At 44.5% G+C, this 22,585-nt stretch overlaps 1 protein-coding gene across 1 annotated transcript in view; it reads right to left on the bottom strand.

The window, feature by feature from the left end:
- Positions 1–125: 125 nt before the first annotated feature.
- glg1a (golgi glycoprotein 1a) overlaps positions 126–22,585 on the bottom strand; it is a gene marked incomplete at its 3' end in the record, with an annotated part of 36,851 nt that continues 14,391 nt past the window's right edge. The window contains 19 exon segments of the mRNA XM_038706646.1: positions 126–217; positions 1,454–1,591; positions 2,025–2,117; positions 3,514–3,631; positions 5,226–5,314; positions 5,524–5,637; positions 5,892–5,954; positions 6,874–6,950; positions 6,953–7,057; positions 7,060–7,109; positions 8,490–8,547; positions 8,550–8,641; positions 8,796–8,897; positions 9,476–9,597; positions 10,826–11,040; positions 11,425–11,611; positions 11,952–12,023; positions 12,620–12,823; positions 21,722–21,937. Coding sequence (XP_038562574.1) covers positions 126–217; positions 1,454–1,591; positions 2,025–2,117; positions 3,514–3,631; positions 5,226–5,314; positions 5,524–5,637; positions 5,892–5,954; positions 6,874–6,950; positions 6,953–7,057; positions 7,060–7,109; positions 8,490–8,547; positions 8,550–8,641; positions 8,796–8,897; positions 9,476–9,597; positions 10,826–11,040; positions 11,425–11,611; positions 11,952–12,023; positions 12,620–12,823; positions 21,722–21,937 — 2,207 coding nt within the window.

Raw genomic sequence — 22,585 nt, 5'->3', positions numbered from 1 at the left:
CAAACTTTCAGCAGTTGCACTTTTTCTCAGACTTTTCCAACACGCAAATCTGTAAATGTATTATGAAGATGGCGTCAGGCAGTCTCTGCGTGTACCTGTGTTCTGGGTGATCTTCTCTTGGTGACATCTGTTTGCATTTAGGATCCATCAGCTCGCTGTTCTTGTTCTGTTTCAGACACTGAAGAACGTTCTTTCCCTCGGACTCCGTACAGAACCGCTGAAACAACATTCACATAAAACGGCGGTGACAACACCACGTATACAGTTGTGTTCAAATCAGCAGTCCAACATCATTAACCAGAACATCACGGTTTTTGATAGAAATTACATTCCTACATGGCAAATTATTTCTAGGTTGGTACAGTAACAGAGAACCAACAGTCCTGGAACACATGCTGCCAATTTTGTAGAATTGATCATTAATTGAAAGGGGCGTGAGGTCAGTCAGTCTATGAAAATCAGGTGTCAACAGTTGCCCTCATTTAAAGACAAAGGCAGCAAATATTGCACAGGCTGTTCGTGCATTTCTCTCAACAACCGTACTTTTTCAAAAGTGAGAGTGAAAAACATGGCTGCTCAGCTAAAGTGATCTCAAATGCTTTTCAAACCAAAACCAGAAAGACGTGGAAGAAAAGGGAAACTACCACCCAAAGCCGGAAAAAGACCATCCAGAGATCAGAGGGTCGAACGTTTCCTGTGAGCGCTGTAACAATTAGAAGACGCCTACGTGAAGCCCCCGCAAAGTCCCACGACACGTGCTGAAGAGGTTCGCCAGCGTCGACTGGCCTAAAGAGCAAGATGTCTAATAGAAACATCAAAAATGCTGTTTCTGAAGCAAAACCCAGAAATGCAGAGAACTGTGGAGCGTCGTCCTGGGCTGGAAACCTGTTCACAGGTGCCAACTAAATACTAGTGACTGACAGGAAAGCTAGTTTCCACAGAAAATGTTTGAGGTGTAAAGAAATGTGCAGACGCTGCTGTTGTTTTGAATAATATTCCTTTTTCCTCACTTTCTGTGTAGTAAGTCAAATTAGATTTGATATTGAACGTGCAGTGTTCCCAGAGCGTCTATAGAAAAGCTTTTTAAGGATTAGAGCTTTAGTCACTTTTTTCAACACACTGCTGTTGTTTTGAACACGTCACTGTTCGCCATGTGCAGCGCTCCGTTTACTTTCAGCATCTTTTAGATAAATCTGCACATGTGGAGACCGCTCAAACTGTTGGGATATTGATGCGATGATTATTGTGTGATGCCGGTTTTACCGTACCCTGATCATGTGACACTGGTTGCTTTTATTGGCCTACCCTGATCATGTGACACTGGTTGCTTTTATTGGCCTACCCTGATCATGTGACACTGGTTGCTTTTATTGGCCTACCCTGATCATGTGACACTGGTTGCTTTTATTGGCCTACCCTGATCATGTGACACTGGTTGCTTTTATTGGCCTACCCTGATCATGTGTTTGCAGACTCTCATCAGCTGGTAGTCCAGTTCAGGATCAACCATCTCGACCTCCTGCAGCTTGAAGATGCGCTGGTGGCAACGCTGAGTCAGCTGACGCTTGTTCTCCTTCAGACACTCGATCACCTTCAGAGGGAGACACGGATTTGATCGTTAGTAATCACTTGAAGTATATGAAATGCAGAACTTCTCTCTCCAGCTGGAGCATCAACATAGTCCTGGAAACTTTGAAGGAACCAAAAACTGTTTTTTTTCAAGAAGAATTCAGACCTTTATCTTAGCTCTTTTAATTTCATGTTTCATGCATGTGTGTGTTACGGTATTTGTTCATATAGATGATATCTGGTCTCTCGTGGCTCAGTAGAAACAGCATGAGACTGCACTGATTCCTACAGGCTGAAAAAACACTTGACTGGAAAATGAAAGCATTTAATCCGTTACATCTACAGCTAACATCCCATGATGCTTTACACTGGCTTCATACCTGCCATTTATTGGACCTGACTGCATAAAATTCAAGATATACGTTAGCATGATGTAATCACATGCAGCTGCTGACCTGCGCGTTGCCGAAGGCCACGTTCTGACACAGTCTGTTGATGTCCTGCTTACAGGAGTCGTACAGCTCCGGCTCCAGGCGGATGTCCTCCGACTGCAGAGATTCAGGAGGATTAAATGAATTTACAGAAAACACAGAACTTCCGTTAAGCGAAGAAAAGTTTCATCTCAGAGAGAGATAAACCATCAGAACAAGAGCTCAGAAGCTTTTCAACATCCTGAACTGAACTTCTGCTCTGATTACTGTCACTCCTGTTATGATAAAGAAATACACATCATTCACACATTTCTGTTCATCTGACTACTTTTCTCTTATAAATGCAAAAGTGTTTGAACGCTTTTAAAGAGCATTTTCTGTAAGAGCATTCAAACACTCAGGTTTATGAAAACAGTCAACTAGAGATGTGCTTTGTCACCAGAGGCTTTTAAAGAGCTCTAATATTTCTCACTGTGGCAGCTTCTTTCCCTGTAATACAAGTTTTATGTGAAGAAACCTTTCTGTACAGCCACAACGCGGAAACAAATTACAATATATTCATCAACTTCAGGGCTTTGAATGCTGTTAATCCACCACAGCAGTGAAAAAATATTCCACTAGTTATCAAAAGGAAATGTGTATGATTGGTTAAAGAGCTGTAGTTCAGAGACACAGTAGTTTTGGGCAATAATACTATTTTTTATTTTTTCCACCTTCCCAGAGCCAGGAACTAAACATGGCTTAGGACAGACCTTTTTATGTATCTGGTGCAGTCTGAAGTTATGTCAAACAGCAATATCAGCCTATCTCAGCTGAATTGTTGAGTGTCTGTGAGATCAAATAACAATGATCCCATGGGCATCCAGGAATTAAGAGATTCTAAGCAAGTAAATTAAGGGGGATGTGAGGGGGTGCGTTACCCAAAGCCTTTTCTGAGTCTCCTGCATTAGAGTATCTGCCCAAAATATGCGCAGACAGGGACATCTTAATGCTACAGCACAAAACTGGATTTAAGGTAATAGCGCTGGTCTCTTTCCTGTTCCAACATGACGGCTCCCCTGCACACAAAGCGCCATAAATAGATGGTCTTCCCACTTGACAGACATACACAGAGCCCTGACCTCAAGCCCGTCCAGCGCATTTTAGGTGAACGGAACGCCAACCTGGCTGGATGATGAAATATGCATCTCCAAAATGTCAAAAAGGGCTGGATTTTCAGCTTTACGACAAGTATTTAGATAGTCCAATAAGTTTATTATGATGGTTTATGTAACGTAAGGAAGATGCTTTTCTTAAAATCACCACAAAACACACACACACACACACACACACACCCCCCCTCCTGTGGCTGAATGAAAATCCTGAAATCAGAAGATCGGATGCTCTTATAACATCTATCTGGTCCAGGTGTCCGCTTTCTTTAAAAGTCTTGTTTTAGTTAAAAAGCTTGAGTGACAGTCTCTGGAGGCTAAACTATCCAGACATTACACTGTGTGTGTGTCGGTGAACGCACCATCTCCACCTCCTCCACCCGCAGCTGTTTACGACATTTGACGGACACTCGCTGCTCCTTGGCGTCCTGCAGGGTGTCGTTCCTCACCGTGGTGCTGAGGCAGATCACAACGTCCACCCTGAGCGACAGGAAGACAAGAGGTTACACACCCAGTCTGACTTTTAGCTTATACAATACGTCAAGATTATTTTTGCACTTCACTGAAAATGGGAGAGTCTGTTTGTCGATCAGTTGTGGATGAAACAGAAACCTTTTTGCTTTAAGCTCTTTAAAGCAAACCTGACATTAATGCTCCCATAAAAGCCAGTGTTCAAAAGTCCGTCTCAAACAACAGCTGAACAAATAAAGGTTGGACGCTAATAAAAGATGAGTGAAGAAAACACACAGGGTTGTTTTTCACATGAAAGGTCTACTTCTAAAAGGAATGCAGCAAGACTTTAAGTGTGAAAAGCCTGGAGGAAGCCTTAAGTTTAATTCATGGTAGTTTAAGAAAGAAAAGGCAAAGTGGAAGGCCCGACATGACCGTTGTAGTGCCGCTGAGTGTGCACAAATAAAGGACCTTCCACTGAGGTAAATACTATTTCAAAATTCACGTTACATCAATTTGCAACCCCTCATCACAGTAACGATCTATGAGCTGTTCAACCACAGAGATTGTTTCACGGGTGGTGATGGAGCAGTGGATAAGACGCCTGTCTTTGGTGTGAGAGAACTGGGTTCAATTCCCCACTGTGACCCACCCACCAATGTGTCCCTGAGCAAGACTCTTAACCCCTCATTCACATGTATAGCAGCTGCAAGTCGCCTTGGATAAAAGCGTCCGCTAAACGAATAAACGTAATGTAATAATTGTGGAAGCCTGGAGAGGTAAAACTGCCTAAAAGAAGTGGGCGTAGCCAGCGTGACGTCACCCACTGGTTCGTGAAGTACCATTTTAAAGTCGCATTGCTACGCCTGACTGGTCAAACACAGGGTGGCCCCGCCCTAAAGCATCTCCTGCTTTATCGTCCATTTTCCTCTAAATGGGACCATCATTTTCTCAATGAACGTCACGCTGTGTTGAAGGACACTTGAAACTAGGGACTGAGAACACAAACTCATCAGGGAAGTGTTTACTGAAGCAATAAATCAGGTGAAAAGAAGCCTCATTTTGACGTAGAGTTCTGTGCACTCAGACTTCTTTTTGCAACCAGTGGAGTCGCCTCCTGCTGGCCGTTAGAAAGAATGCAAGTTTTCAACACAATGCAGAACTTGAGGTGTCTGTCTTAAAAGTCCATTTAATATGAATTCAATATTTCTGTAAAACATACCGAAATAACTCCAACAAATATAAAACCAAAAGCAACAACTTGCTCGCTGCTGGATGTGTTTTTAACATTCAAGAAGCCTTTTCAAAGCTTATTATTCAGTCACCAGCTTTCCTCTGAAACACAGAGCTGAAAACCATAAGAGGAGTTTTAGGAACGTGAACTGAGCAGCCATTATTTAGAAAAACACCTGGAAACATTTGAGCGCCGAAGTTCATGTTTTACCTTTGGGAAAAGAAGACGGTACAAAATATTCTGAAATACAGGCTGTGAGATGACGCAGAAAGCTCCTGAAGCTTTTTAGCTTAGACTGTTCGGTTACATATCTGATAAAATGGTCGGAGTAATTGGTGGTTTGGGGGGGGATTTGTGCCATCTGCTGCAGACAGGCAGATCGTGTCTTACTTCTTCTTGATATTGGGACACAGTTTGAGGACGTCCTCTTTGCAGGCCGTCTTGAACTTGTAGGAGAAACGGAAATCTTTGACCTGAATCTGTAGACACAGAGAGACACAGAGCGGCTTCTCAGTAATGAACTCAGCAGATAAAACGGCTACCACACAATGAGCAGAATACACTGACACGTCTCCAGTAACACACTATGAAGGTTGCCAACAATTGTTTTATGTCCATTTTCAATACTTGCCAAAAGAAAAAAAATCCTGCCCCTTTGTGTCATGATTTTATAATAAAATCTGCTCACCAGCTGGAAGTGCGTCACTCCCACCGCGCACTTCTCGTTCATCTCCTTCTGGTGTTTGTTCTGAACCAAACACTCCATCAGATCACCAGTGTCGATCTGATTATCAGCTACCTCCTAGCAGACAGGAGGAGACAGATAAGGATTTGTACAGGCCAAATAAAGGGTTAAAGATTAGATAAGACAGACGGAGGAGGACGGCTCTTTAAACACAAACATCCTGTTTCATTTCATACATGGTGCCTCTTTATCTGAAATATTTTTGCTTTGGAAGTCAGTTTTTACTCTCTTGGCCTTCTTAAATCAGAAAAACAGATCTCTTCTTTCACCAACACTAAATCAAACTGGATTTAAAAACATCTCAGACTTACGTGGCAGTGGGTCTGGATGACGGGTTCACAGGCTCGCATGAGCAGCGCCTCGATCTGAATATCCTGAGGACAAAAAAAACGGACGCTCAAAATAATCAGGAAGATCAGAGGGTTCAGTTTTAACCTGCTTTTATTCCGTCAGGAAGGCCCAGTGTCTACATTAACTAGGTCCCTGATGAAATGATGAAAATAAAAATGTGAACACGTCTAATGGCAACAGCGAATCTGAAGAACAACATCTGTTGGTCCTTTTCAGTTTCTCTCTTCTGTCTAGTTCCTGGAGGTTTCCCTCCTACGTCAGCTTTAGCTGGCCTTCACACAGAACCACTAATCTATCTGATGGTTAGACTCCAGTTCTAAATCATATTAAAATCTATAACCATCCATGAGTTCTACTCTGATCTGTGGAGCCAGTGAGTTCATGTAAACATTCTAGTAAGATTCCCAGAGAACACTGATGTCTGCCAGCCTGACGCCACCTGATCAGTCCAACTGTTGTCTCCCTAACAAGGACGGTAAAGAATAACCCGTCTTACGTTTCCCTGTTACATCAATTAAGCCTCCTAAGAATACTCTGTAACAAACTTTATGAAATCCTTCAAAGTGTCCGCACTACGGTCGAGTGCAAGAGACAAGAAACAATTGATGTTTTGCGTCACAAGCCAAAGAGTTACAGATGATTCTGGTTGTTTTGGGCACTTGACATATAAATCAAAATGTACCGAGTGTCCCTGTAGAGGAAAAACCTCCTTCTGGACAGACGCTGTTTGAATTCCCGCCAACCAGATTGTACAGAGAAGCCGAAAAGTGTAAAATGTCGATTTGAATCGATGGAAAATGAAGAAAGATAAATGAGCCTTATACGTTAAATCATTTCCTGAGATGGTCTAAAGCCTCCCGCATCGCTGTTGGTCTCCATCAAACACAGGAAACTTCTTATGTTTCCTTGGCTGCTTGACCCGTTAAGAGTGGTGGCAATTACCTCCGACTCCAGCTCCGTCAGGTTTCCCACCACGTCTCTGCAGTCAGACACCAGATCTTCCAGGTGATCCTGCAGACCACTCCAGCTCCTGTCCCTCCGTCTTCTCGCTGCCACTTCCCCAGGTCGGTCATACATCGCCGCTGGAGCTCAGGGTCCAGCTTCACATCCTGCGCCCTCTGGTGAGAATCCTCTGCACCTCCACCTTGCAGTCCTGGAGAGCTGCAGGAGGACAAACACTCGGTTAGAGGAGCCGAGGGAAACGCCTCACTTTTATTATTTGTATTAAGAGGCCTTAAATGGATACTCCTCTCTAGGTTTTTAGAATTTTTGTCCTGTACGCATCATTTTGAAAGGTGGCCGTTTCCCTGATTCACAATAAAGACAGAGGACCAAAAATACAGAAAACATTCAAATGGAGGATTTGTTGTTGTTGTTTTCCATCCGTGTGTGTGTCTCTACGTGCTTTTGTCAACATGTCTTTTCTTCATGAAGGAGGAAACACTTTTAGTCTTCAGAGGGGAGGGTTTGCTACTGAAACAATATGTGTGGGTGGAGTGATGGGGTGGGGATGGCGCAGTGGATAGACCCATGCCTTTGGTGTGAGAAACCCGGGCTCAATCACCCAGCGAGACACTTAACCCCTCGTTGCTCCAGAGGCATAAGACCTCTGACATGTAGAGCAATTGTAAGTTGCTTTGGATAAAAGCGTCGGCTAAATGAATAAATGTAACGGAGTTTCACTTTAAGAGCTGTAAACACTTCAGATTTTATCAATAACTTCATTAGCTCCGGTTGATTAATAAGCACAACCATATTTTCCATAATTGGAGATTTGCATTGATTGTTCACATCATAGTTCAGCAGCTCAATTACTCTTTAAAGAGGTGGTATTCTGCATGTAACAGGTTTGCAAAGTGAAAAAGCCCAAAGGGAGTTCCCATGTCCCACAGAAAGCTTCACTGCTCTCCATTCAAATCAGCGGGGTGGCTTCGTCCAGTAATAGACTGTCTGTGGCTAAAACGAAGCCTGCAACGCAGGGTGAAAAGAGGAGCTGCAGCAATGTGCAGTCTGACAAAAATATAACCATGTAACCCTTTTCTGGTACAAGCCTTGAATAAGATTTGGAACCTGAAATTGAGCAGATACCACCTCTTTAAATCGACCCCTACATGCACAGATCTCAGATAAGAATTACAAAATCCAATCACTTCCCCCACAAACCAGCAGCCATGGCGACAGACATGTCCAGCTTCCTGAGATTATCATTATCAGCAGCAGGACGTACTCACAGTCAAACCGCGGTTTTCTGCATCAGGCGCTCCACTGCCGAGCTACGAGAATATTCTCTGGTCAGTGAGAACGTTGCAGACTTATTTTCTTCTAGACACTGACACTCACATTTGTATGGTTGGTTTGGGAATTTAAGTGACAACCAGTGGGTGCAAAAGATGAAAGCCCTTGAAACTTAGATCAGCACTTTAAGCAAGGAGGTTAAAGGTCAGTACACCCAAATTTCACTTCCAGGTAGCTGCGTTCTCTTATCTATGAGATGTCTGCAGGTTACATTTCACAGTTGTGAGATCAGATCAAAAAGCTTCCAGTGCTCCAGGACTCACCCTCCGTCCTGCTCCACAGAGCGGTAGGCGTGGCGGTACAGGCAGGAGAAAATGGCGCGGGCGGCATCATTTCGTTCGTCTCGTTCCAGCCGTGAGTGTGGCAGAGCCGGGCAGCGTCGCCCTGACACTTCTTATACAAGATGGGATCCAACCTGTGCAGCAACACAGGGAGCAGTTTCTAATCTCGCATCTTTTCTTCCATAAGTTCAGACAGTAAAGCAGTTTATAACGTGTGGTTTTAGCTAAAGGTCAGCAGGTGAGGTGGTGCTAAGGAGCTGCAGGTTTTTTAGGATTAGCGGGACTCACTTCCAGTCTCTGGCGATAAAGTACTGCAGCTCCAGCAGTCTGTGTTCACAGTCCTCCACCATCTTCTCAGTGTACAGATGCTCCATCAGACATGACAGGATCCTGCAGAACAAATGTAGGTATCAAATATTTAAAAGGTACTTTTTTTGGACTACTACAGACATTTGCCACATACAGAACACAGTACAACCTTTCCTCAAATACTCTTGGGGAACAAAACTTACATGAAAGTGGCCATTTTAGAAGAGAAATAAACTCTAAGAGGAGTTTTCTTTGAATCTGATTATATTTATTTTTTCTGATTGAAACTTGCAATCTGGGTCTTTGCATCAGTGAATAAAAAAGGTTTAGTGAAGAGAACAATTCTAGACAACAAATATGACATGAATACAATGCAGATTTACAGTCAGTAAATCACTGCTTCTAACGCAAAGTTATAGAAGGTGGGACATATTAAGCTGGATTCCTGTGAGCAGTATTCAACCAATGTGATAGGATACCCCACCTCTGTAGAGGTTTTGCTCAATTATAAATTGCATTTTTATGACACATGATATTGTGAAAAATATCACGTCACATGTGTAGACAGACAAAATTAAAAATCTGTGGTGGATACACAGGTACTGAACAGAGATCAGATCATCTAGTAATGCAGGGTTTGAGCGTCACAGAGGACTCACATGGGGTCTCCGTTGCGGATGTGTTTGCAGGCAGTCTGGATGACGGACTCGCAGGCCTCGTTGAGCGCTCGGTCGATGCGGTAGTCGGCTCCGGGGTCGGCTTCCTGGATCAGAGTCTGGAGCTGAGGACGGAAGATACATCATCATCATCAACGGGGGGGGGGACAAAAACACGGGTGTGAGGGGTGCTGCTCTGGGTATCAGAGTTCCTTAAGAAAGAAGCTTTTCACCCCTGCATATTTATTCCTGGAAGTGACTTTACAAACTCAACCTATTAAACTAACCACCAACAGTTTTGCAGCCTGCACACTAGGGGTCGACCAAAGATGGGTCCGATATTCAGCTGATACTCAGCATTTTTCCAATAATGTGCATCGGTGGTTTTAAAACCAGAGAGCCGATATAATTTAAAAATGCGCTCCTCTGGCTCTGATGCAGACGCCTCTCTGTCTGTAGGTCTGAGCAATGCCCGCCCACAGTACTAGCAGATTGGTTACACGTCACGAGAAATAGCCCATCAACACTGGCTGTTGTGCAGAAGCGAGCCGCCACTCAGCAGCCCCTCCCCTCCTCTCTCCGCAGATCAGTGTGGACTAAAATTTAGCAGCTCCTTGTGAACTCCGCTCCTCTACAGCAGCAGCAGAGGGAGGAGGAGGACGACTGACTGAGTTTATTTTACATGCTCCATTTGTTTCCAGTGAGATTCTATATTGTTACTTTACTTTTGTTGCTGCACTGAAAACAGTTATAATAAAATATTAAATTTGATTACCGAATTTATTCTTTTTAAATAACTTTTTTTTTTAATTATATTGTAATGCAAAACTAATGAGTATAGATAAAGAACAGAACCAGTATATCAATAAAAAAAAACATAATACATAAATGGCAGCAGGTAAAGACAAAGTTTATGATAATTTATCCCTCACAGTTAACAAGTCCATCTCTAGGATGATCTCTATTCATTAAATTTACTATTTATAAAGATTAAAAGTGACAATTAACTTTTTGAATAGTTTTGTGTTAAAAATTTTTACAGCAATGTCCATCAGTTCCACATATCAGTCAGTCATCGCTCTAATTGGTTCCTAATAAACAGGAACGGCACAGAAAAACCCACATCGGTCGATCCCTACTGCACACAGAAGTGTCTCAACTTTTTAAGTGATATTGCAAAATGTAACAAAGCATTTCCTTTAGATGCCTGCAGCTCAAGTCGTTCCAGGATAAACGCTATCAACTAGTGGAAAAAAGTCAACGTTTGCATGCTATGTATGTATATATACAGTATGGCTGCTGAAAGCTTGTTTTTGGTAAGTTTTCACAGAGTTCATTTTGACGCCAACTTACCGCCCTCTGACAGTTGGGGTCGATGGATCCCATGTCTCCTCGGCCGACCCGCATCAGGCAGTGCAGCGTTCGTCCTTTGCGGTGCAGACCGGAGCACTGACCCTCGATCTCGCTCCGACAGTGAAGAACGATCTCCGGACTCAGAGAGAAATCCTCCATCAGCATTCGCCTGTAGTCCATCATCTCACCCTGACACTCCCCGCTGACCACCCGACCTGAAACACACACACACACACACACACACACACACACAGTGAGCTCCATGCATTTTATAGGATATCATTTACAGACAATGTCGCAGTTTCACAATAAAGTTTCTCTTTCATGAGTAGGTCGTGAGACAGGAACCTGGTTGTCTTATTGCCGCAATAAGGCTGCTGCAAGAAGCAATAAAGCAACCTCACTGCTGCAACTTCTTTTTCTCAGTTTTCCCCAGTCAGAGCAGTATTTTTCCCTCCTGACTGGAGCAGAGTCAGACTAACAGACAGGTCAGAGGTTCAGGTAATTTGGCTAATAGCGGCCTCTGATGGACATAATTAGTGCGCAGGAAAGAGAGCGATTGACAGGCAGGAGGCTCAGTCTGAGGCCGAGCGTCTCACCTCTGTGTACAGCAGACTCCAGACAGAGCAGCAGGTAGGACAGGCGAGATTCTCGGGCTCGGGGCACGTTGGCGTCTGCGCTGCAGCGGTACTTCCTCAGGTCTGACTTGCAGGCTTTGGCCAGCGAGTAGCTCACCTTGTAGTCCTGAGCGATCAGCTTCTGCCTGGTGGTCAACGCCTCGCGGCACTGAGGGGACACGGACACAGAGGTTCAAACTACGTGGTAGTACATTTTGATCCTTCAACTCCAAAGTGGCAGAATACCAGATAATGTTGGTAACAAGACTTTGTGTGAACACTGGAACAATATAACCTTCAGCTTATGAGTCACTCAACTAACATGAGAATTTAAAGTGAAGGCAGGGCTACAGCTTGTCAGGAAACTAAATTATACCTTGTGTATCAAGGCAAACCTGTTCATTCTCCAGGCCTACTTAGTAAAACTGCAAACCTACTTCTAATAAAAAAACACACACAAACTTCTTCTTGGACGGGTTTGGGTTAGCACAGTGGTGGACAGCACTCACCCTCTCAGACATCGCCTCCTCAAACTTGTGATTGAAGAGACATTTGTAGACTCGACCCTCCCCGGCCAGAGTCTGGAAAACAAAAACAGCCCGTCAACAGCAGTTTGAAATCAAACAAGACCTTCTGTTGACCCCTGACTTTTCCATTGTTTTTATCAAAGGTGTTTTGGGATGAAACTCGTCAACTGCCTCAACGTGAGGCTGCAGAAACATCTCCTGCTCAACTCACACCGTTAACTGTTGCTGGCACCTGGTTGGCCACTAAAACAGAAAGGAAAAACTCTCTTTGTCAACTTGGTCATGAATGCATGAGGTCACTGAGGAGCTGAAGGCTCGATGTGTGACTGATTAGGAGAGGCTCCTCTGCTGCAGGTTTCAGAAAGCCAAACTTAACACGTTTTCTACCAATCAAATTGAATTAAGGGTCAAAAGGTAAAAGGCAAAAACATGCTGGTGAAACCAACATGTCTGGAAATTAAGACAAAGCACAACAGGAAATAAGTTCTAAAAGGATATGAAATACATTAGTAGTCAGAAATAGAAACGATGCACGAATCAATCATTGACTTAAGTGTGAAAGTCAGCTGCTTTCCAAACCCTCATCACCTAATATAAACCTTTCAGAGCTCTGTGGACGTGCGCATTAAGATTGTCAACTAAATCCTCACGTTTTCACAGAAGCGTTCTCGGTCCTCGCGGCAGGAGAAGTAGAGGTAGCGGTCCAGGTGGAAGTCGTCCGACGAGAGCTCGGCGATTCTCATGATGGACTTCTTGCATTCTTCCTTGATGGGTTGCGCCCCCGGCTGCTCCTCGGCCTCCCGCACTAGACCTTTCTCCAGACAGGCGATCACCTCGCCCTGAGAGTGGAGGTCCTGCAGAGAGAGAGAGTCAGGGTCCGTTAGTCAGCGAGTAATATCAGGTATCAGAGTCTGTCATTCTGCTCTTATATGATAAGGATTCCTTTTTATTTCAGTTTCCTACGTCATATAATATATAATGTACATGTTGTTTAGAGTTTCAGTTCAGGTTGGGAGGTACTTCTTAACCAGTTGTACACATGCAAAATATGCAAATGTTTGACCAGCAGATGCCTCGTCACTTCAGTGTTGCAACAGCTTTACCACAGCAGCCTTTCGTCAGCTTGCTTTGAGGAACCTCCTTTTGTTGGAGGCTTATCAAGGAGGGTCACGCTCATCCGAAAACAAAACACCAGAAACAGTGTCCTTGTACCTCTGGATAAGAACAAAATGTAAAAGCTCCGTATTTGTATAGCGCCTTTCTGACCACTTTTACTGCATTCACCAGTCACACACATTCATACACTGAGCCTAAGTGCTCAAACAGAAACTAACATTCACACACATTCATACACTGGCGAAACAACCGGTTCAGTATTTTGCCCAAGGACACCTCGACACGCAACCAGGGGGAGCCGGGGATTGAACCGCCAACCCGCTCTACCTCCTGAGCCACAGCCGCCCCATAATGATCCTCCCGCACACTGGCAACAGGATCATTTCATCTGTACAGAGTAATTCGGTGAAAACTGATGACCGTTTGTTCTGTGCTTTATCCACAGTAAGTTCAACAGGTTATAGGGTGAAACTGAGTTTGTAACTCCCCTCTGCTACGTAGCAGAGAATACACATTAACATAGAAGCAGAAATAAATTATATTCAGTGGGCTGAGGATGAAAAAGTCTGACAGAGTCTTGCAGTCTGGTGGCTGAACTGACCCTCTGAACTTTTTATTCCACACATTCTTCGTTGTCAAAACCAAACGCCTACATTACCCACAATGCAACTCGACCACCCACAGTTTGGTGTGAGATTAGGGAGCGTTGTGCTAGTAGCGGGCTACAGAGGTCTCGCACCAACAGATGAAGTAGTACTTCCAGACACCTGGAAGCACACTTTGACAAGTTCAATAATCGCCATATTTATTTAGACTGTACCATGACAACTGATGTATCAACATTTAACGGAAACTTATTGGGTAGAACTTTACTACCTGCCCTAAACCGCCAACAGCCGATAGTCATGTAGAGAGGAACTGAACTTCCACTGAGAACAAACTCCTCCTCTCTTTTTCCAGAAGTGAAGACGTTTGATGTGAAATCCAAAGCACTGTACAGCTCTTTGAAAACAAAAACTCTTTTAAGAAAATAAAAAGACAAACTATGTAGATTACAGCATCACTAATCCCAGTAGAGCGCCGTTTCCTTTCACTCACAAGTCATGTTGTCAGAGAGAGTCTGGTATTTTTTCAGAGAAGCTCCGTCAGAGTAAACCTGGTCAGTCTAATCTCCCCTCCGAGCTGACAAATTCCTGATAATGAAGCCGACTCCGCTCCCGCTGACAAATAATTATTTGCTCCGAGTTCTAATTATGCCGACGTGATATCCCATAATAACTGCATGTGTAACGGGCTTCTGAGGTTCAGCTTGGCTCAGCGGCGAGATCGATTGGCTCAAACTTCTTTTCCCATTCCAGCCGAGTGGAAGCAGCCGGTTCACAAGAGGCACCTCGGTGTGTAAACTGGTCAGACACTCACAAAATACTGGACAGGACAGTTCTTTCTTAGCTGCCCACCCTCTGGCTCTGCAGCACAGGTTTCGCGCTGTACCCCAAACATTTCTGCATGCTGCTACGATTGATGCGTGTAAACTAATCGTGCTTTTCCGAAAGATCCTAATGACTAATTGCAATAAAATACTACTACAGGGCTACTTCCTGTTGGCACCAGCGTCTACTGCACATGATCGCGCAGCGTAACCGTGGTTTAATGATGTAGAACAGCTGCAGAAACAAAAAGTCTCATGGCTCAGTGTGTTTGTCTGACTCGGATCGTCACTGTTTAATCAGCCCACCTACGAGGCTCACCTGCCAAACACCAACACAGCGTCACTGATCGCCAAATATCTTTTTTAGATTGCGGAGAGTCTATAATCTAAGCAGTACGGTTACGTCTCTCATGTGCGACGGGGGAGTCATTTTTGGGCCCGCATGGATCCCTCCCAGCAGGCTTTGGTCGGCTTCACTGTCAGTGAGGTGACAGACACTCTTACTCCAAATCACTTGACTGATGAAAAATGTGATAATACTGTTGAGCCCCAACATACTGACAGCCCTAATTTACATTTATTCATTCAGCTGACGCTTTTATCCAAAGCCACTTATAATTGCCATGCGTGTCAGAGGTCGCACGCCTCTGGAGCAACGAGGGGTTAAGTGTCTTGCTCAGGGTCGCATTGGTCTCTCACACCAAAGGCACGTGTCTTATCCACTGTTCCATCACCACCATTTTAACAGATGTATTCCAGTATGTTCAGCCAGATGACCCAGTACGAGCATGGAGGTGGTTCTTCCATGTTTTTGTTCTATAAATCCTGACTAGTTAGTTTAAATGAGTTTCATTGACCGGCCTGTTACCCCTGCATGGTTTAAATGTCTAGTTTTGGATATAGTATCTCACAAAAGTGAGTACGCTCCTCACATTTTTGTAAATATTCTTCTCATGTGACGACACTTCGCTAGCGAGCGTGCGTGCAGCTTGTGTAACATGTATAACAGTGTAAAGTAGCGAGCGTGCAGCTTGTATAACAGTGTAAAGTAGCGAGCGTGCAGCTTGTATAACAGTGTAAAGTAGCGGGCGTACAGCTTGTAGAACAGTGTAAAGTAGCGGGCGTACAGCTTGTAGAACAGTGTAAAGTAGCGGGCGTACAGCTTGTAGAACAGTGTAAAGTAGCGGGCGTACAGCTTGTAGAACAGTGTAAAGTAGCGAGCGTGCAGCTTGTATAACAGTGTAAAGTAGCGGGCGTGCAGCTTGTGTAACAGTGTAAAGTAGCGGGCGTGCAGCTTGTATAACAGTGTAAAGTAGCGAGCGTGCAGCTTGTATAACAGTGTAAAGTAGCGAGCGTGCAGCTTGTATAACAGTGTAAAGTAGCGAGCGTACAGCTTGTATAACAGCGTAAAGTAGCGAGCGTGCAGCTTGTATAACAGCGTAAAGTAGCGAGCGTGCAGCTTGTGTAACATGTATAACAGTGTAAAGTAGCGAGCGTGCAGCTTGTATAACAGCGTAAAGTAGCGAGCGTGCAGCTTGTGTAACATGTATAACAGTGTAAAGTAGCGAGCGTACAGCTTGTATAACAGTGTAAAGTAGCGAGCGTACAGCTTGTATAACAGCGTAAAGTAGCGAGCGTGCAGCTTGTGTAACAGCGTAAAGTAGCGAGCGTGCAGCTTGTGTAACATGTATAACAGCGTAAAGTAGCGAGCGTACAGCTTGTGTAACATGTATAACAGTGTAAAGTAGCGAGCGTACAGCTTGTGTAACTTGTGTAACTTGTGTAACAGCGTAAAGTAGCGAGCGTGCAGCTTGTGTAACATGTATAACAGCGTAAAGTAGCGAGCGTGCAGCTTGTATAACAGTGTAAAGTAGCGAGCGTGCAGCTTGTATAACAGTGTAAAGTAGCGAGCGTGCAGCTTGTATAACAGTGTAAAGTAGCGGGCGTACAGCTTGTATAACAGTGTAAAGTAGCGGGCGTGCAGCTTGTATAACAGTGTAAAGTAGCGGGCGTGCAGCTTGTATAACAGTGTAAAGTAGCGAGCGTGCAGCTTGTATAACAGCGTAAAGTAGCGAGCGTGCAGCTTGTATAACAGCGTAAAGTAGCGGGCGTACAGCTTGTATAACAGCGTAAAGTAGCGGGCGTGCAGCTTGTATAACAGTGTAAAGTAGCGAGCGTGCAGCTTGTGTAACATGTATAACAGCGTAAAGTAGCGAGCGTACAGCTTGTATAACAGCGTAAAGTAGCGAGCGTGCAGCTTGTATAACAGCGTAAAGTAGCGAGCGTGCAGCTTGTATAACAGCGTAAAGTAGCGAGCGTGCAGCTTGTATAACAGCGTAAAGTAGCGAGCGTGCAGCTTGTATAACAGCGTAAAGTAGCGAGCGTGCAGCTTGTATAACAGTGTAAAGTAGCGAGCGTGCAGCTTGTATAACAGTGTAAAGTAGCGAGCGTACAGCTTGTGTAACATGTATAACAGCGTAAAGTAGCGAGCGTACAGCTTGTATAACAGCGTAAAGTAGCGAGCGTGCAGCTTGTATAACAGTGTAAAGTAGCGAGCGTGCAGCTTGTATAACAGTGTAAAGTAGCGAGCGTACAGCTTGTGTAACATGTATAACAGCGTAAAGTAGCGAGCGTACAGCTTGTATAACAGCGTAAAGTAGCGAGCGTACAGCTTGTATAACAGCGTAAAGTAGCGAGCGTGCAGCTTGTGTAACATGTATAACAGCGTAAAGTAGCGAGCGTGCAGCTTGTATAACAGCGTAAAGTAGCGAGCGTGCAGCTTGTATAACAGCGTAAAGTAGCGAGCGTGCAGCTTGTATAACAGTGTAAAGTAGCGAGCGTGCAGCTTGTATAACAGTGTAAAGTAGCGAGCGTGCAGCTTGTATAACAGTGTAAAGTAGCGAGCGTACAGCTTGTGTAACATGTATAACAGCGTAAAGTAGCGAGCGTACAGCTTGTATAACAGTGTAAAGTAGCGAGCGTACAGCTTGTATAACAGCGTAAAGTAGCGAGCGTGCAGCTTGTATAACATGTATAACAGCGTAAAGTAGCGAGCGTACAGCTTGTGTAACAGCGTAAAGTAGCGAGCGTGCAGCTTGTATAACATGTATAACAGCGTAAAGTAGCGAGCGTACAGCTTGTGTAACAGCGTAAAGTAGTGAGCGTACAGCTTGTGTAACATGTATAACAGCGTAAAGTAGCGAGCGTGCAGCTTGTATAACAGCGTAAAGTAGCGAGCGTACAGCTTGTATAACAGCGTAAAGTAGCGAGCGTACAGCTTGTATAACAGCGTAAAGTAGCGAGCGTACAGCTTGTATAACAGCGTAAAGTAGCGAGCGTGCAGCTTGTATAACAGCGTAAAGTAGTGAGCGTGCAGCTTGTGTAACAGCGTAAAGTAGCGAGCGTACAGCTTGTGTAACATGTATAACAGCGTAAAGTAGCGAGCGTACAGCTTGTATAACAGCTTGTAGAACAGTGTAAAGTAGCGGGCGTACAGCTTGTAGAACAGTGTAAAGTAGCGGGCGTACAGCTTGTATAACAGTGTAAAGTAGCGAGCGTGCAGCTTGTATAACAGTGTAAAGTAGCGAGCGTGCAGCTTGTGTAACAGTGTAAAGTAGCGAGCGTGCAGCTTGTATAACAGTGTAAAGTAGCGAGCGTGCAGCTTGTATAACAGTGTAAAGTAGCGAGCGTGCAGCTTGTATAACAGCGTAAAGTAGCGAGCGTACAGCTTGTATAACAGCGTAAAGTAGCGAGCGTGCAGCTTGTATAACAGCGTAAAGTAGCGAGCGTGCAGCTTGTGTAACATGTATAACAGTGTAAAGTAGCGAGCGTGCAGCTTGTATAACAGCGTAAAGTAGCGAGCGTGCAGCTTGTGTAACATGTATAACAGTGTAAAGTAGCGAGCGTACAGCTTGTATAACAGTGTAAAGTAGCGAGCGTACAGCTTGTATAACAGCTCAAAGTAGCGAGCGTGCAGCTTGTGTAACAGCGTAAAGTAGCGAGCGTGCAGCTTGTGTAACATGTATAACAGCGTAAAGTAGCGAGCGTACAGCTTGTGTAACTTGTGTAACAGCGTAAAGTAGCGAGCGTGCAGCTTGTGTAACATGTATAACAGTGTAAAGTAGCGAGCGTGCAGCTTGTATAACAGTGTAAAGTAGCGAGCGTGCAGCTTGTATAACAGTGTAAAGTAGCGGGCGTACAGCTTGTATAACAGTGTAAAGTAGCGAGCGTACAGCTTGTATAACAGTGTAAAGTAGCGGGCGTACAGCTTGTATAACAGTGTAAAGTAGCGAGCGTGCAGCTTGTATAACAGTGTAAAGTAGCGAGCGTGCAGCTTGTATAACAGCGTAAAGTAGCGAGCGTGCAGCTTGTATAACAGTGTAAAGTAGCGAGCGTGCAGCTTGTATAACAGTGTAAAGTAGCGAGCGTGCAGCTTGTATAACAGTGTAAAGTAGCGAGCGTACAGCTTGTGTAACATGTATAACAGCGTAAAGTAGCGAGCGTACAGCTTGTATAACAGTGTAAAGTAGCGAGCGTACAGCTTGTATAACAGCGTAAAGTAGCGAGCGTGCAGCTTGTATAACATGTATAACAGCGTAAAGTAGCGAGCGTACAGCTTGTGTAACAGCGTAAAGTAGCGAGCGTGCAGCTTGTATAACATGTATAACAGCGTAAAGTAGCGAGCGTACAGCTTGTGTAACAGCGTAAAGTAGTGAGCGTACAGCTTGTGTAACATGTATAACAGCGTAAAGTAGCGAGCGTGCAGCTTGTGTAACAGTGTAAAGTAGCGAGCGTGCAGCTTGTATAACAGTGTAAAGTAGCGAGCGTGCAGCTTGTATAACAGTGTAAAGTAGCGAGCGTACAGCTTGTATAACAGCGTAAAGTAGCGAGCGTGCAGCTTGTATAACAGCGTAAAGTAGCGAGCGTGCAGCTTGTGTAACATGTATAACAGTGTAAAGTAGCGAGCGTGCAGCTTGTATAACAGCGTAAAGTAGCGAGCGTGCAGCTTGTGTAACATGTATAACAGTGTAAAGTAGCGAGCGTACAGCTTGTATAACAGTGTAAAGTAGCGAGCGTACAGCTTGTATAACAGCTCAAAGTAGCGAGCGTGCAGCTTGTGTAACAGCGTAAAGTAGCGAGCGTGCAGCTTGTGTAACATGTATAACAGCGTAAAGTAGCGAGCGTACAGCTTGTGTAACTTGTGTAACAGCGTAAAGTAGCGAGCGTGCAGCTTGTGTAACATGTATAACAGTGTAAAGTAGCGAGCGTGCAGCTTGTATAACAGTGTAAAGTAGCGAGCGTGCAGCTTGTATAACAGTGTAAAGTAGCGGGCGTGCAGCTTGTATAACAGTGTAAAGTAGCGAGCGTACAGCTTGTGTAACTTGTGTAACAGCGTAAAGTAGCGAGCGTGCAGCTTGTGTAACATGTATAACAGTGTAAAGTAGCGAGCGTGCAGCTTGTATAACAGTGTAAAGTAGCGAGCGTACAGCTTGTATAACAGTGTAAAGTAGCGAGCGTACAGCTTGTATAACAGTGTAAAGTAGCGAGCGTGCAGCTTGTATAACAGTGTAAAGTAGCGAGCGTGCAGCTTGTATAACAGTGTAAAGTAGCGAGCGTGCAGCTTGTATAACAGTGTAAAGTAGCGAGCGTGCAGCTTGTATAACAGTGTAAAGTAGCGAGCGTACAGCTTGTATAACAGTGTAAAGTAGCGAGCGTACAGCTTGTATAACAGCGTAAAGTAGCGAGCGTGCAGCTTGTATAACATGTATAACAGCGTAAAGTAGCGAGCGTACAGCTTGTGTAACAGCGTAAAGTAGCGAGCGTGCAGCTTGTATAACATGTATAACAGCGTAAAGTAGCGAGCGTACAGCTTGTATAACAGCGTAAAGTAGCGAGCGTACAGCTTGTATAACAGCGTAAAGTAGCGAGCGTACAGCTTGTATAACAGCGTAAAGTAGCGAGCGTACAGCTTGTATAACAGCGTAAAGTAGCGAGCGTGCAGCTTGTATAACAACGTAAAGTAGTGAGCGTGCAGCTTGTGTAACAGCGTAAAGTAGCGAGCGTACAGCTTGTGTAACATGTATAACAGCGTAAAGTAGCGAGCGTACAGCTTGTATAACAGCTTGTAGAACAGTGTAAAGTAGCGGGCGTACAGCTTGTAGAACAGTGTAAAGTAGCGGGCGTACAGCTTGTAGAACAGTGTAAAGTAGCGGGCGTACAGCTTGTATAACAGTGTAAAGTAGCGAGCGTGCAGCTTGTATAACAGTGTAAAGTAGCGAGCGTGCAGCTTGTGTAACAGTGTAAAGTAGCGAGCGTGCAGCTTGTATAACAGTGTAAAGTAGCGAGCGTGCAGCTTGTATAACAGTGTAAAGTAGCGAGCGTGCAGCTTGTATAACAGCGTAAAGTAGCGAGCGTGCAGCTTGTATAACAGCGTAAAGTAGCGAGCGTGCAGCTTGTGTAACATGTATAACAGTGTAAAGTAGCGAGCGTGCAGCTTGTATAACAGCGTAAAGTAGCGAGCGTGCAGCTTGTGTAACATGTATAACAGTGTAAAGTAGCGAGCGTACAGCTTGTATAACAGTGTAAAGTAGCGAGCGTACAGCTTGTATAACAGCTCAAAGTAGCGAGCGTGCAGCTTGTGTAACAGCGTAAAGTAGCGAGCGTGCAGCTTGTGTAACATGTATAACAGCGTAAAGTAGCGAGCGTACAGCTTGTGTAACTTGTGTAACAGCGTAAAGTAGCGAGCGTGCAGCTTGTGTAACATGTATAACAGTGTAAAGTAGCGAGCGTGCAGCTTGTATAACAGTGTAAAGTAGCGAGCGTGCAGCTTGTATAACAGTGTAAAGTAGCGAGCGTGCAGCTTGTATAACAGTGTAAAGTAGCGAGCGTGCAGCTTGTATAACAGTGTAAAGTAGCGGGCGTACAGCTTGTATAACAGTGTAAAGTAGCGAGCGTACAGCTTGTATAACAGTGTAAAGTAGCGAGCGTGCAGCTTGTATAACAGTGTAAAGTAGCGAGCGTGCAGCTTGTATAACAGTGTAAAGTAGCGAGCGTGCAGCTTGTATAACAGTGTAAAGTAGCGAGCGTACAGCTTGTATAACAGTGTAAAGTAGCGGGCGTACAGCTTGTATAACAGTGTAAATTTGCGGTCCCCTCAAAATAACACATTGCAGTGAGCGGTTGTACTTTTAGTCACTTTGGGTCTCACCTTCTCTCCGGTGCTGATGCTGCCGCAGTGCAGATTGTTGATGTCGCTGCGGCACTTCTCCATGAAGCCGCAGATCAGCCGGAAGTCGCTGAAGACGATGGTGGTCATCTTGGTGATGTACTGGTTGCACTGGTAGTCGCTGATGTTGCCACGATGATCCACCAGGCAGGACACCAGGTAGCCCTTCCCCGGCTCCTCCGCTGCACATTCTTTAATCTGCAGGAAGAGCGCAGACAGCGTCACGACTGTAACTGCTAGGAACTGAACACCACCTGCAGCTTCATTAGGACAAAGACACAATAGGCTTATGGGTCATCCGAGAGTCTCTAGTGATGCTGTTCAGACAGTCACTGACAACAAGGTTTAAACTTAACTAATGAACAAACATCTGCAACATTTTACTAATTCAGTTATTCTCTTATGACGACATCAACATTTCTTCTTTTTAATCAGCAGCTAAAATTCAAAGCATTTTTAATCCAAACTCTTCCTCTTTACGTTGACTCCCTGTAAAGAAGAATGTTGTATGAGATTCATTTAATGACCCTGGGTCTTCTTATTTCCTGTAAAGTTCTGGATCAACTTTCAGACGCTTTTAATGACTAATAAAAAGGCACTACACGGCGTAGCTCCTCCTCCTCTTAGGAGATCCAACCACAACCTGTTGGCTGTACATCGTGCCAAACTAAAAACCAAAGGCCAGGGTTAAGGGCTCTTTTGTTGTCCTGGCACCCAGACTTTGGAACAATGCCCCCCCTCTCCCATCAGATCAGCTGACTGATTTAAACCACATTTAAAAACCCACTTCTTTAGGTTGTCTATGATTTTAAAGGGTGTGTTCTGCTTGGTGACTGGTTGCTTTCT

Source organism: Micropterus salmoides, unplaced genomic scaffold (genome assembly GCF_014851395.1).
Source record: "Micropterus salmoides isolate LMB-PRFRI ecotype aquatic unplaced genomic scaffold, ASM1485139v1 Ms_hic_scaffold_8, whole genome shotgun sequence".
NCBI lineage: Eukaryota > Metazoa > Chordata > Actinopteri > Centrarchiformes > Centrarchidae > Micropterus > Micropterus salmoides.
Note: the sequence above shows the minus strand (reverse complement) of the source record. Positions and strands in the feature narration are given on the sequence as shown.